Below are 15091 nucleotides of genomic sequence, written 5' to 3' on the forward strand. Positions count from 1 at the left end.
CATTCATTCACCATATTGAACGTTTCTCTTGTCTAATAACCAATTGCCTCCTCGCTCATACCTTAAACAGCACAAATCTGCCAGACTAGGCAAGAGCTGAAATTCAAAATTAGCATTTTGTTATTAATGTGTATTCATGCTCTGTCGCTCAGCTGTGTCCAACTCTTTGTGGCCCCATGGACTGTAGCCGGCCAAGCTCCTCTGTCCACAGGATTTCCCAGGCAAGAATACTGGAGTGGGCTGCCATTTCCTCCTTCAGGGGATCTTCCAGCCCAGGGATTCAACCCATGTATCCTCAGCAGGAGGATTCTTTACCTCTAAGCCACCTGCTGTTTCAAGTTCTAGTGATAAGATTTTTAAACCTTAGTTATCAAAAAAATCCTTTTCTCCACTTATGTAATTGTTTTTAGCTAAATTTTAAGGTGACACTGATCCACAGTTCTCTAGTCATGTGGATTAGACACCCCCCTCTTTTATTTTTCCCATGACCAAAATACTAATTACAATAACATGGTATTAACTGGATTAAATGATGCCTCAAAAGACCCTTCTAGGAACCTCCCTGGGGGTCTGGTGGTTAAGACTCTATGCTTCAAATGCAGGGGTCATAGTTTTTGATCTCTGGTCAGGGAATATGCCATGTGGTGTGGCAAAAAAAAAAAAAAAAAAAAGTAAGACACTTCTGGCTCTCAGAGCATGCTAATACTTCATATATGCCGGCAAAACCTAAAACCCTAATCTTATTGGCACTCTATTACATTTACACAACCTGTTTTTTAACCTGACAGCAATTTCAGGGACTACAGGAGCATGTTTGTTCACCTCTGAAACACTACCATGCAACTTTCTTTGCTTTTCAAAACCGAAGTTCTCACAATGCATTACCCTAACAATTATATGTCAGTCATACTCTATAGCCAAGCATGTGCCCAGCTGCTCAGTCATATCCGACTCTTCGCGGTCCCATGGAATATAGCTCATCGGGGTCCTCACTCAGTCCGTGGAATTTTCCAGGCAAGAATAATGGAGTGGGTTGCCACTTCCTACTCCAGGGGATCTTCCCCACCCAGGGATCAAACCTGCGTCTCTAGCATCTCCTGCATTGGCAGGCAGATTCTTTACCACTAGCGCCACCTGGGATGCTCCTAGCAAGGGGCCAGCATATTAAAGAATTCTGTAAGTGCTTGGGTAAAATAATTCCTCCCTAATAAAGGGTACTTGTTCACAAAAATCACAGAAGTTGAGCACTAGGGCAAGGGCTTAACCTCTTCACTCTGCAAAACAAAAAACCAGGCCCAGAGAAATGCGGGTTGACGGAGGCTACACAGACAAGAGGCCAGGGCTGGCGTCTCTAGGCGTCATCACTGAACCAGCCTGACCAAGAAACAAGAGATATTGGAAGGGATCAGTCTAATGCAGCACAATCCAGGTCGCGCTCATCTTCAAGCTGGAGAATGAATTCCTCAGACACACCTTCGTGCTGGCGTGTCTGGGCGAGCAGAGAGCATCAGAATCCTAAGACCACAGAGAAGGAGCCACGCGTTTGAAGAGCCCAGTGCTTACCCTCTCGTCCACGGGTACTCGGGTGGCGTCCACGCGGCTCTCCTCCCGCCCGGAGCCCCGAGCAACTGAGAGTCCATTCAAGGCTGCCAACATCAGTGGCCTCTTCTGCGCCTCCAGGCCTGCCATCTTCTGCTTTTCTAGATTCTTGCGGCAAGAAAAGGCATGTTCTCATTGTTTGTAATACCAGGAGAATGCTGGAATGTGTTTTAATCTCCCCAAATCTATAACTCCCCAGCCAAGGAATGCAGACAATTACCATTAGCAGGGCAAATTCAAACACAGCCTTCCCCTTCATTCCCACTGCGCCCGAGGAAGCCGGCTCCGCTGGGCCTCCTGAGCGTTTCTTTAAAAATGGAGTAAAGAAACAAATAGACAAGAGCAGAGACTCTACACCCTGCCGCAGGGCTCACAAAAAGAGCATGCATTAGGAAGACACTGAAGGAAGACAGGACAAAGAAAAGAGAAACAGAGATTCATGAATAATCAGAGCTAGTCACAACGATGGACCTTTTATGCAGATTAAATGGTAAAAAGCTTATAAAAACTGCTGCATTCTTTTTTTAGATTTTTATTTTTTAAATTATGAAAGTCTGAGAACACATTTATAGGAAACATGGAAAACAGAACAAGGTTATATACAGTTCCACTATATATTACCGTTATTTTTTAAGTGGCAAAATTAAAGATTTTTAATTGGAGTTTCAACATCAAACTCTCAAAAATCAGAACGAATATATTGAGAAGCAGAAGGACATAGCAGAAAAACTGTCCCATTGATAAGAGGATGGATACATACAGAGGTAGAGAAAAAACTTCCTTCCCAAGTTCCCACTCAGAGGGGCTAGGACTGAGGTGTTAACTCTATATTGAATCTCTCTGGTCCCTGGGATATTATCCCCAGAAACAGAGCTGATGTAGTTTAACACACGCACTACCATAGCCTGGAACCACCTGAGATGACCCCCGGGCAGGACGCTTCATGCTTTACCCAGAAGATTCGCAGGAATGGAAGCCGTGGCTCCCAATGACCACAGCGGGGCCCCACTGGCTGTGACTACACCTGGGAGAGCACGACCTGGGGGCCACGCAGGCCGCACTCGGCCCTTGCTTATGACTTCGTGACTCCTCTCTGTGCTCACCTGCACAGACACTCTGAAACTGTTGGGCCCCTGTTATTTTGCCTACAGCTGTGCTTCCCCACTTCCTCTATGATGACTGGGGTGTGAACCAATCTCCAGTTGATCACTTCAGGCAACACAGGAGCATTTTCCACCCAATAGTTTTGTCTTAGAAGACAAAAGGACAGAGGGACTCTATAAAGCACAGAAACAGATGAGTTTTACAGAGTTTACAATTTTCATCCACAGTTTGCAGGTCCCTTTGGTTGCCGCAGATGAAGGAGTGATCTTACTCCGTGTTTTGTTTTGTTTTGTTTTTCAAACCTTCAGGTATTTTGTTCTTAGTCTGTCCTTTAGAGATTTACTTTCTGGAGAAGTGTCTTGTGGAGCTATGGTATTGGTAGAGGATAGAACACCTGTTGTGCGTGTTGATTCAGTCGTGTCCAACTCTTTCTGATCCCATGGACTGTAGCCTGCCAGGCTCCTCTGTTCATTGAATTCTCCAGGCAAGAATACTGGATTGGGTAGCCATTCCCTTCTCCAGGGGATCTTCCTGCCCCAGGGATCGAACCCAGGTCTCCTGAGTTGCAGGCGGATTCTTTACCACCTGCGCCACCAGGGAACACACTGCACATCAACTATACTTCAATTAAAAAAAAGAAGCGTGGAGCCCTGGCCTTTGTGACTGATGCTGTCGGTAAGATGCTGGGTCCCGTAACAGGGCTAACCTATCAGATAAACCAAAGGAGCATCTCCGAGGAGGATTAACTGTGGGAAAGTGAGAAAGGGCCAAAACATATTCTATCCTTAAAAATGATCCTGGTTTCTCAACCCTGGGCAGACTTTGAACATTCAGGATTTAAATTTGGGGAGTTTTGTTGGTTTACTTACTTACTAGTTTCTCTTTCTAAGGAAGAATTTCCTCCCTGCCTGCTGCTATCTCTTTTAGTTGAGAATGTTTCACTCCTCTGCAAAATTTTGAGAGAGCAATGATTCTTCTCTTTTTTATTTTTTGGTAAATGGTCCTCAGATCCTTCTGACAGTCCTTCTGCTTCCTTCCCACCTGCACCATAAGGCGACCCCAACTGGACCCAAAACAAAAAGCGACTCATTTGACTTTCTTGGGAAAGGATTACTACCCAGGGAACACTGAAACCCCAATGATAAACTATTTCTCTTAGCTCCTCCTCATTTATCCTATCCGCTTATTACTGGAGATCAAAAATAATGAATTCAAAGATTTAACTGCAGACAGTGAAATGCCTTCGAAGCAGCAGCAGGAGGCACGCAGGAGGCGCTATCCATACCATAGGCCTAAACGATCCATCAAGGGGACGAGCAACTCCAGAAAGGGAGAGAGAGGGTTGCCTGCAGGGCAAATTCTCACCATAGCTGTCTGCTTCCAGTTCCTATTTGGTTTTCTCTTCTAGGAAGGCCTTGACAGCCTTCTCTTAGCTATGCCTAACAAGCCAGGCAAAATCTACTCATGATGGGGACCAGAGTAAAGCACCTGAGATGTGGGGAGGTCACTGGGGTGAGTTTCTTCAGAAAGACCAGGGAGATCCATCCCAAGCTCCAGTGCTAGGACTCAGGTCACCATCTTGCCTGACTCACCAAAGACCTTCTGAGTCCTCCTCTGAGGTCGGGACCACAACCAAGGGTGGCTGCCCTTGAGCTCACAAGTATGTAGGATTTGGGGAGAAATCAGGGAAGGGATTTCCCTAGCGGTCCAGTACTTAAGATTTTGTCCTTAAAATGTGGGGGGCATGATTCAATCCTTGGTCAAGGACTAAGATCCCACATGTTCTACAGTGTGGCCAAAAAACAATTTTTTTTTTATAAAAGGTACACTTTAAAAAAAAATTAGGGAAAATGACATAGGGCTGGGGTAATGATGTTACTGAACTAGTTAAGAGGTAAAATCAGCTATTCACTATTACCCAATGGATGGGATGGGAGGACACGTGGATGAACAGTGAGAAAGGCCTTTGTTTGCTCTGTGATAATGCATGAAGCTCTATATGAGGAATCAGGGCCATAAGCATCAGCTCCAGGCTTTTGTTTAATACAGGTAACAAGGGGATGAATACAACCAAAGTGAAGCTAGGCAACCATGTAGGTGGTAATAAACAGCCAGTCAGCAAGGGAAATGGCAACACTGAATGCTTGCACTGATGAGTTCTTGATGCTGAGTTGTGTGAAAGGGGCCTGAGGCCCAGAAGTGCTGAAACTCCCTTTCTACCAATGATTATTTTTCCCAAACGTGGAAAGCTCTCCCCAAGGCACCCACCTCCGCACTTCATTCCATCCCCCAGCCAAACAGTTTTATTTGCCACAGGCACAAGCACATCTTTCACAATTTCCCTCCAGGTTTGCGAAAAGTGGAAAAAGTTATGTCTGTACCAAATTCCTAGTAATACTCCATGGATGGCTAAAACTGTGAGGCTGAGAATGTTCTTGAGGTTTGTCTAAAGCCAGAACGTTGCTATGGATTAGACTCCTAAACCTAGGGACTTGGATTTCTTAAAACTTTGGCTCTTTACTATTCTTTACAAGTTGATTCCCACTGCAGAATCGGGGAGACTTATACATGAAGAAAGTCTGATGAATTCCCTCAAAGCAAAATATAAGTTACAACTGCGCTGGAGTTCCTAAAAGAAGTGCTGGCTACCTTATCACCCAGATGTGGTACATGCAGAGGAGAAGTCCATCTGGGTTTGAGTAGTTATAATGACAGGATTTTTTTTTTAAGGGAGTGAACATCTCCAGGAGGAGTAGCAATGGTATTATAAAACATTCTGTAAAGTAGCAAATAGGATCCAGCGATTTTCTCATTAGTAAGATGTAATTCACTTTGTTGCTCTAGGTATGCAACTGTTACTGTATACTTTTGCTCTGGCAACATAACTAAGCTTCCAGAGGAAACATACTGAAGAAGAGTGACTTATGTCTAATATTAGGCATCGTCAAATGTTACACGTGTGTGCATTGAGTGTATAAATGTGTGAGTTCTTGATGGAGCAAGCTCAATGGTGAATTCAAACTCAACTGTACACTTCTGAGTTTACTGTAATTTTCATAGATTTGTGCTGACCATCTATTGAAAGAAGATCCGAAAATGAACTGGACACATCATGGTCAACACTGATGAGCAATCCTGACACCCAGGTCTACACAGAAAGCTGCCCTTTGAAGGGAGGCTGCTATTTTAATATTTAACTGGGGAAAAACTGCTTTCCCCAGAAAAAAAAACAAAATGCCAGGAGATGGAGGAAGGTGAGCTCCTGGCAGCTCAGGCAATGGGAAATCTGACCCTGAATATATTCACCAAAATGCTGGCTCAGACACTGATCTCAATACCACATACCTGTAAGATCCTAACTTTGTCACAGCATTTTGCCCCAAGCAGGCCTATGAGAAGCCGTGAATGAGAATGAAAGGAGCAAAAAACAAAGTTTTGTGAAATGAAATCCTACCTGTTTAAAATGCAAGTGACTTTTAAATCCTATCACGTGTTTAAATCCTCCCAGGTTCCCTGATAAGCCTCGCGCTTTCTTCCGTGCCCAGAGGAGGGAGGTGTGCCTGAATCACCCAAAAGGAGCAGGGAGGGTGCTCTGGGTTGGGGGACCAGCCCCTTTAACCATCCCTCCAAAGATACCCCCGGGAGAGGCGGCCACTTACCCGAATCATCATCTCTCTTTCTATAATGCTGTCCTCCAGGGAAAACATTTCGGACACAGGTCTCTCCTTGACAGGCTCTTTCTTGACCCGCTCCTTCACGCTCGTCAGGTCTGGCTCCGAGATGGATGGCCCGAGAGAGGCCCCGTTGACGGCCAGCTGGTCGGCCCGGGAGACGCTGATGGCCTTGGCGGGCCCGTGCCGCAGCAGCCTGGCCCGGGCCACAGCAGGAGGCAGGCACGCCTGGTCCTGCCGCAGCGCCCCGTTGCTCACGCTTTTCCGGGGCCCGGGGTACTCGGGTGGGGGCTTGTTTGGAATCCGGGCCAAGGCGGCCTGGAGCTGGGCACTGTACTCCACCTTCTCCCGGAGAACGGGGATCTGGGGCACCGGGTCGGGAGCCTCCTCCTCGTCCTCCTCGCTCTCGCTGCTGTGGATCAGCATGGTGGCATCCGAGAAAGTCTTCTTGTGGTGGTACTGGGGGAGCTGGGGGACCTCGTGGCTGCGAGGGCCCTCCTCGGGAGGCCCCGGCTCCCGGAGGGTGTTGCGGCGGGCCATGGGGATGTTGAGCGACTTTAGGGTCATGGCTTCCATGCCCCTCACGATGCTGCTCATCGCCTCCAGGCTGTGACGCTTGTGCACCGCGCCGTGGTGCTTGGTGGCCGTGAGGGGCTCGCTCACCTCCTGCAGAGACTGGTGCACCACCGGGGAGCTGTCCTCCTGGAAGGTCTTCACGGACAGCTGAACCTTGCGGGTCACCAGGTCGGGGCTGCTGCCGCTGACGTACTTGTGTCGGTGGCTGGCAAGGTCCGGCGTGCTGGTGGCCGGCCGGGGCCGGGGGTAGGGGGGCGGCGGCCGGAAGAGATAGTTTCTGAGCACGTGGGCCGCGTTGTAGCTATGGGCGCCCTGCAGCTGCATGTTGGCCAGCTCCGGGGTGCTCACCGTGTGGGAGATGGCAGTGGCTCCCCCCGGCTGGCTCGGCACTGTGGTATTCGTGGGGTTGAGCTGGTCTGACGGGCAGACCAGTTTGTTCGCGTAGCCCCCCTGGGGCCCGTAAGGGATCGTGTAGGGGTGCCTCTCCCGCATCTCGGGCTGGCTGTACACCAGGTCCTCTGGCTGGTTGTAGGCGTGGGTGTTGATGATGTTGAGGTTTCGCAGGGACTGGCTCTGGCTGTCCGTGTGCATGATGCCCCTCTTCATCTGCCGCATGACCGTCTCGTAATCGGGCGTGGGCCGGTAGGATGGTACAATGATGGCGCTATGCCGGTGGCTGGGGATGTAGTCCGCCCGCATGATGTCACTCCCGGGGATGCTGAGGTTGGAGGAGACAGGAGAAGCCTGGATGAAGCTTTGGGAGCAGCTGAGGGAGTTGACGCTGTGAACACTACACACGCTGCCGCCATTGGTGACGGTGCCATTTAAATAACTTAAGTCCAGGCTGTTGTGTGAGTTGCAATACAAGGCTTCTTCATTCCCATGGAAGATGCTGTCTGCAAGAAGTCAAACAGAGGCCCATGAACCTCCACACCATCCTGCTTCCACTGAGTTGGTCCTCACATTCATGGGGGTCATTTTTAACTCACATAAGTCATAAAAAGGGAAATCCCATGGTCTCCACCCACATAGGCCATAGAAAAAATCAGCAATTTCTTGGGCAAGATGCCAACATACTGAAAGAATATTTTAAAGCACACTATAAAGAAAAAGTGAATCTAAAAAAATGAAACTAGGTACATATGGAACTGCTGTCAGCTGGGTTAAGTTCTTGATTTGGCCTGAGATACCAACAACGGTCCTCACACAGGGAGACTGGTCCCTCTTATGTAGGGCTCAATGACAGAACTGGATATTTGGGCCAGGAAGTGAAGAACTTGGAGTTCTTGGAGCTGATCTTCCTTGACTGCAATGGAAAAACTCCCTGTATCCAAGGGACTGCTGAGCATTAATCAAGACAGAACGCAAGTAACACAGTCAGGATGTCAGCAGGCATGGCTACTTCGTTCTGATCAGTGAAAGGCAAAATAAGACTCAGGAGCATAATTTTACCCCTGTCTAAAACCCGCCTCTAGACTTGGTTTCATCACCAAGGTCAATTTCACATGAAAATTATTAATACTTTAAACAGGTACCTAAAGAGATAAAAGATAGTGAAGGACAGGGAGGCCTGGTGTGCTACAGTCCATGGGGTCACAAAGAGTCAGACACAACTTAGCGATTGAACAACAACAATAACAAAGAGATAAAAAGTGGATTTCTAAAGTCAGGACCATTCTATGCATCCAGTCTTCCTTTAACACACACACACCCCCTTTCGAGGCAAGCTCTTACAAACACATTTTTCTGTGGGCAAAATATATTTGTTTGTACACGGTAGATTTAAGCATGAGTGGAGTAGAGGAATTCAAAGGCAGAAAAGGTTAAAAAACAGAAAATGTGACTGAAAATACTTGGCTGCCTAAAGAGGAGAGGTGGGAATATAGACAAAATGAAATGATAGAAGCCAGGAAAACTAGGAGAGAGAGACACTGCATTTATCCACCTCTAATGGGGTTTGGTGCCTTCCCATAGAAGCAGGGTAACTTTTGCTAGTCTGCTTACATCATCTTGATGATCTTAGTTTCCAGGCTCACACTTTGACAGTGCAAAGATTCAAAAGAGCTAGCATACGATAACACAGAAATGAATTATCCTTTACCCCACTGTCAACATCTAGTGTTTGATCCCATCTGTTTTCTAAGATACAGTTACTGAAATGATCACGGAGCACCGGCTCCAGAGTTAAGACACTGATTTTCATATCCAAGCTCCTCCAATACCCTTTCTGTATCCCAGTTTCTATAGCAAATGGAAATAACATCAATAGTACCTATCTCCTAGGTTTATTCTGAGGATGAAATGAGACAATGCAGTGCAGGTACTTAGAACAGTGCTTAAGGAAAAGAACTGCTCTATAAATGTTCATCGTTAGACCATTATTATTGAAATGGGTTTTTTCTTTCCATATATTTTGCAGGGGAGTGTTCAGAGAGACTAGGAACGAAAGAGACTGGGGGAGAGGCAGCAAACCAGAGCTAAAATGAGGGGCTAGATTATGTGTGTGTTTCTTTCAATTATCCTGGATGCCTGTGTTCTCCGTCACCATGAAAACCTGGCTGACTGTTACAAGCTCTCTGACCCTGGCAAGGAAGGTGAAGAGTCTTCTGCTGGGCTTAGCTGTCACTCTCTTCTCTAACCCACTTTCGAGGATGAGGAGGAAGAGAAAGGAACTCGCCTTCTGTCTTCCCCCAACTCCTTCCACACACAATTCTGGGGAAGTTTTCGTCTCAGGGGTAAATGGTATTCCGTGACTCTCACAAATCCCAAACTGCTGCCATTCAGACCATGACAAAGGTAAAATAAAAGTATCTCTGTCGTCTAAAACAAAATGATCTCAGCACTGATCCCCAGTACTCAAACTCAGGTCTTAAGAAGGGACAGCAGAGAGCCAGCGTTACCTTGAGAAGTGTGTGTTTCCGAGTAGTGTTCGCCGCACGGGACGTGCACGGGAGGCAGGATGTAGGGCTGCTGCCGGGGCTGAAACAGAGAACACAGCACGTGTGGGAGGCCCCGCGCCGGAGCGCTCCCGAGCACCAGCCCGAGCGCACGACGGGCCCCACGCTCAGCCCTGCAAGGAGACACGTGGGGGACTCTCCGCCCTCCCTCAGCCCACCCTCTTCTGCGCATCTGCACCCTCATCTCATCACCAAGCCTCGGAATGGAGACACACGAAGCGGGGAACAGGGAGGCTGGCTCAACGGGAGAAAGAGGCTGCAGTCAGCACGAAGGGACTTCATTATAGCCTACTTTCTGACACCTGTGCAAAGCTCCCAGTGCTGCTCTTCAAAGGAAAAACTCAGAACATGCATATTATGATGCTCCACCTAAAACATAAGGAGAGTCAAGGGGAAGTCTGTTTCCTTCTATTCAACACTGGGTCCCTCCTACAGCCACAAGCTTGGATCTATCGGCATAGCTGTACCTGTGACCCAAGTTCACACTGCCACAACAACCTCAAATAGGGGTGGGGGAGTGTTAAGCTGGGCCCACTTGCAAACGTATATAAAATTTGAAATGGGACCCATAACAGTAAGTGTGCAATTCCCAAGACCACTTATTGACCCTCCCCCCTTGCAGAACCAAATGTGGAAAGGTCTTGCAGAGAAACTTGCAGGAGCAACCATCTACCCTTTCAGTGAAGACTCATTGCCATAAGACTCAAACATGGCCATTTACACTCAATCTGAATGATCGCATGTTGCAGAGGAGGGTCAAACTCAGAGAAAACACCAAAATGCTTAGATAGTTTTGCGATTTGGGAAGCTGACAAAGGAAACATGGTTAGTTGCTAATGTGGTCTAGAGGAAGTCATTTAATCTCAATAGGTCTCAGCTTCCTGTCAATCAAATCAGTCTCCTCCTTCCAACATGATCCATTTTATTTAGATATTGGGTTCCAAGTAAAAATATGTTTGAAGAAAGAGTTGTAATGCTAAAAAATACACTTTAAGCCTGTAAAGCACCAAACCAGATGGTCTCTTATATTTCTATTTGATTATCTTTAAGTTTGTCTTATAGACATTGGTTTAAATGTTACTGCTTTGGGACAGAAGTGGAGATCAAGCCAAAAAAACCACACAAAGCCAGCAGGGGTCACACTTTCTTAGTATCCCTAGACTGAAGAACACGGGGCAGTATGAACCTGTGTTGCTAACTCATCTACTATCTCCTTTTCTGCAAATAATGTTTACGTATCAAAAGAGCAAATAAAGAAGATATAATGACCAAAAATCCAAAAATTAAAGAGAAAAAGAGGAAAAGAAATAAAGAATTAAAACCAATCTAATACAGCACTTAAGGGTATCAGTTCTTCTAAACATTCCCAAATCTCTCTTTGGCTGGTCTTTGACTAGCAGTTTTAAAATATTTTTCTGCTTTTTGGTAACAGCTAATTCAACTCATTTTTTTCCATGACTGGATAGCCAGTTTTCATGTCAACAAAAAAAGACACACAAAAAAAAAAGCCAGCAGGGAAGGATTCACACAAGAGAACAGAAATACACAGCAAGGCAAAGTTGGCTCACCCTGCCTTCTCTTGCTTTAAGTTTTTTAAAAAGAAAAATCCTACAAGTCAGTCACTGTTTATGAGCCAACATAAGTGTAAAAGCAATACAAGTGAGAGGTAATAATAGTAATCTTCCAAATACCATTTCAGGATTGCATTATTTATTCTATCTCTTCATATATTTCAGTGTATTATTCTTTTTCTTTCCAGATCAGCTAAGACAACAACAAATTAGATGCCACAGTATAGGACCCAAAGAGCAAGAGAAAAACCACCACCAGGAACCCTGGTTATCAGCTAGGAAAGGCAAAGGCGACGTTATCTGGTTTTACTCTCACTCATCCCAAGAAACGCTTGCTGCCCCTAAAGGGCAGAGGACAGGGAGAAGCCAGGAACCCTGCTTTCTGCAGATTATCTGCATCCGAATGAAACAAGAAAGCCTCTGCATCTTCTCCAGATAATCAGGATGCGATCAAATCACAAGATAGCCCTGAAACACTCTGCTTCCCCTGGCATTTCATGGACACAAGTGAACATTTATCTCACTAGTAAAGATGTGTGGACTCTAAGGAAGGGAAAAGTGAAATAATACCAACAAAGGAAAAGAATAAAGAAAACAATGCCAGGAGGAAATCCGTTGCTGCTTCAGGGGAGAAGCCCAAAGCAACCCACTACATCTCCAAGGACTTTCTGTGAGAGATCATGCATTGACACAGAGAATTAATAGTATTTACATGGGTTCTCAGGAATTAATAAGTGATGATAAGATGAACAAACTCTAGAATTCTAAGAATTCATGTGAATGCATTTTCCAGGAAAAAAAAAATTCCTTAAATATTTCCTTTTAAATGACAGGTTAAAGATGTCCTATAGGATATATATCGTGTATAAAGAAAAATTTTATTATCCCATCAATTCAAAGGAACTCTTCACCTACAGACATTTAAAGGCCATCTGTTTATTTTTATTTTGTGTAAAATAAATCATAACCTAGAATAAGTTATTTCCTTATTCACATGACAATGAGTTGTTTCCATATTTATATGAGGAGAGCAGTTTTATGTGTTTTTTTTAAGGCTAACAGTAGGTAGAAAAGTACCTCAACTCAAATTCTGTTGACTGTAAAATTAGAAAATTAATTAACCTTAATTTTCTTCCCCACTAAATATTCTAGCTGAGACCATCAACTAGACTCCTTCAATATTTCCTTCAAGTAGTCATTTTCCGACTAGTTTATTAAACTATGGCAGTGATTAGAAAAGAATTTGCAGAGATTATAACTGATGACATATCTAAATGTGCAAAAATCAGTAACAGTGATAAAGCAAGTGGAAAAAAAACATACACACAGTAAGCTGCACGCTGAAGGACTAAGATCTCATCAGCCTGTAATAAGACTCCCAGGGGTGAACCTGGGGTCACATTTAGAGAAGTGATGGCCATGGGTGTGCACACCCCACCCGCAGAGCAGACTGACTGATGTCCTTCTGTGTTCTCACCAGATCTCACGTGGTCATGATGCCCTGGCCACCCCTCCCCTCAAAATCAACCACAGAAGGACACGTGAACCCCAGCGGTCAGAGGACTTGGTAACTGAAGATGTCATACATACCAGGGAAGACCGGCTCCAGGTGGGCTGGCGTCTGATAGGGGGTGGAGAATTGGATTGTCTACATGAAAAGTTGAAAAAAATGAGGATGGTTATTCTCATTTACCACGTATTCTAGATGACCTGATAGATGAGAGAGGGAGAAGAGGGGAAAGTAGACAAAATGGGTTAAGAATTACAGTAGAATAGGGAGTTTCCTGGTGGTACAGTGGATAAGAACCCGTCTCCCAGTGCAGGAGACACAGATCCAATCCCTGGTCCCGGAAGATTCCACATGCCGAGGAGCAGCGAAGCTAGTACACCGCAACTACTGAGTCATTGCTTTGGAGCCCTCAAGCTGCAGCTACTGAAGCCGGTGCGCCCAGAGCCTGTGCTCTGCAAAAAGAGAAGCCGCCACGAAGAGAAGCCTGTGCATTGCAATGAAGAGGAGCCCCCCAGACTACCGCAGGCAGAGAAACCCCGAGAGCAGCAAAGAAGATCCAGCCAACCTATATATCAAATATATAAGAATTATGGTAAAACAAAAATATTTTCTATTTCTGGTTGTGAGGCCAAGACAATTTTAATTTCCTTTTTCTGCTCTTGTTTTATTTGCAAAATGTTTGGAATATATGATATTTTATAATGCTTTACAAAGTAATATGAAAAGAATGAGGCTTATTTCTAAAGACGAATTACAAGGGAAATAAAAATCAATGACCATCTTTTAGAGGTCAGAGAACAGAGACCTCTGGAGATGGACGCTGTCCAGATGATGCTGATTTCATAAACTCCAGAGAGCTATCCAAGCCTTCATGTAGTCCATGGTGAGACTCTGAAACTGCACACAGAATTTACTGTCTATGTGGGGGATGAGGGTTTTTTAGAGAGTCCTAGTTTTCATCAGATATGAGAATAGGAACCTCACATACCCGGTTAGGAAGAAGAAAGGAATGATTATTACAGAAGTACGAAGGAGGACACAGTTTCCTTAATTTTCAGTATAATACGTGATGCTCACTCATATAAGAAGAAAAGGACACAAAAGAAATACGAATACTCAGAAAGTTTTATAATAAAGCCACTTGCTAAGAAATGGTCAAATAAGAAGACTACAGTGATATTCACTTCTCACAACAGTTTTCTTCTTAAATCCATCCTATGGAAGTCAACTATAGAATTCTTGTTAATTCAAAGACATCTCAACAAATAAAAGGCAGTAGCAGAAAACTGCAAAGATGTGACTTATAGGGAGTCTATTCAAAAGAATGGTGTGTGTGCACAAGAATGGTGTGTGTGTGTGCATGAGAGCACGTGTACGCATGTGTGCATTCATCACATAGATATGGCTGCTTAAAATGCTGCTCCCAAATCAGTGCTCTTCTGGTTTACATTTGCAAACTTTGTTTGCAGACCTAATAGAGTCATCCTTTGACATCCAAGGAGGAGTGGTTCCAGGACCCCTCAGATACCAAAATCCACCAATGCTTTTGTGTAAACTGGCATAGGATTTGCATATAACCCATGCACATCCTCCCACATACTTTAAATCATCTCAGGTTACTTATAATACCTAACATAATGTAAATAGCTGCCAGTACATAGGAAATTCAAGTTTTGCTTTTTGGAATTTTCTGGAATTTTTTAAAAAATATTTTGATCCACAGTTGGTTGAATCCACAGATGTGAAACCACAGATACAGAGGGCTGACTGCCTGTACTATCAAATATACTTTCAGACTCCAAGAGTGACCAGTGGCAGAGACTGGCTTAAAAGAGTCTCCATCATGTAGGGAAAAAACTCTGCCAGGACCTGATCCTCCAGTTTTAAAGCAGTGCCTTCTACAGCAGGATCTGCTCTAGGACAGCATTTTCACACTCTTGGATGTGTCCACTGGGGAAGCGGGAAAGCAGTTCTTCTCTTGCATTTACATCCCTGAAGTTCTTTGAAACAAAATTAAGCACCTTGGGCGCCCCAACTGCTGAGGTACTCTGCTGAGGAACGTCTTTTGAAGGCAACCAGAGGAAATTCAACGATAGCATGAGC

The 15091-nt window shown here is 45.1% G+C and overlaps 1 protein-coding gene across 4 annotated transcripts in view; it reads right to left on the reverse strand.

The window, feature by feature from the left end:
- PTPN14 (protein tyrosine phosphatase non-receptor type 14) overlaps positions 1-15091 on the reverse strand; it is a 188019-nt gene that overhangs the window by 28611 nt on the left and 144317 nt on the right. For all 4 annotated transcript variants that reach the window (XM_070473930.1, XM_070473928.1, XM_070473929.1 and 1 more), the window contains exons 11-14: positions 13069-13126; positions 9851-9929; positions 6363-7846; positions 1564-1707 (exon numbers count right to left, since the gene is read on the reverse strand). In XM_070473930.1, coding sequence (XP_070330031.1) covers positions 1564-1707; positions 6363-7846; positions 9851-9929; positions 13069-13126 — 1765 coding nt within the window. The remainder of the gene's footprint in view (positions 1-1563; positions 1708-6362; positions 7847-9850; positions 9930-13068; positions 13127-15091) is intronic.

Source organism: Odocoileus virginianus, chromosome 11, assembly GCF_023699985.2.
Source record: "Odocoileus virginianus isolate 20LAN1187 ecotype Illinois chromosome 11, Ovbor_1.2, whole genome shotgun sequence".
Taxonomy (NCBI): Eukaryota; Metazoa; Chordata; class Mammalia; order Artiodactyla; family Cervidae; genus Odocoileus; species Odocoileus virginianus.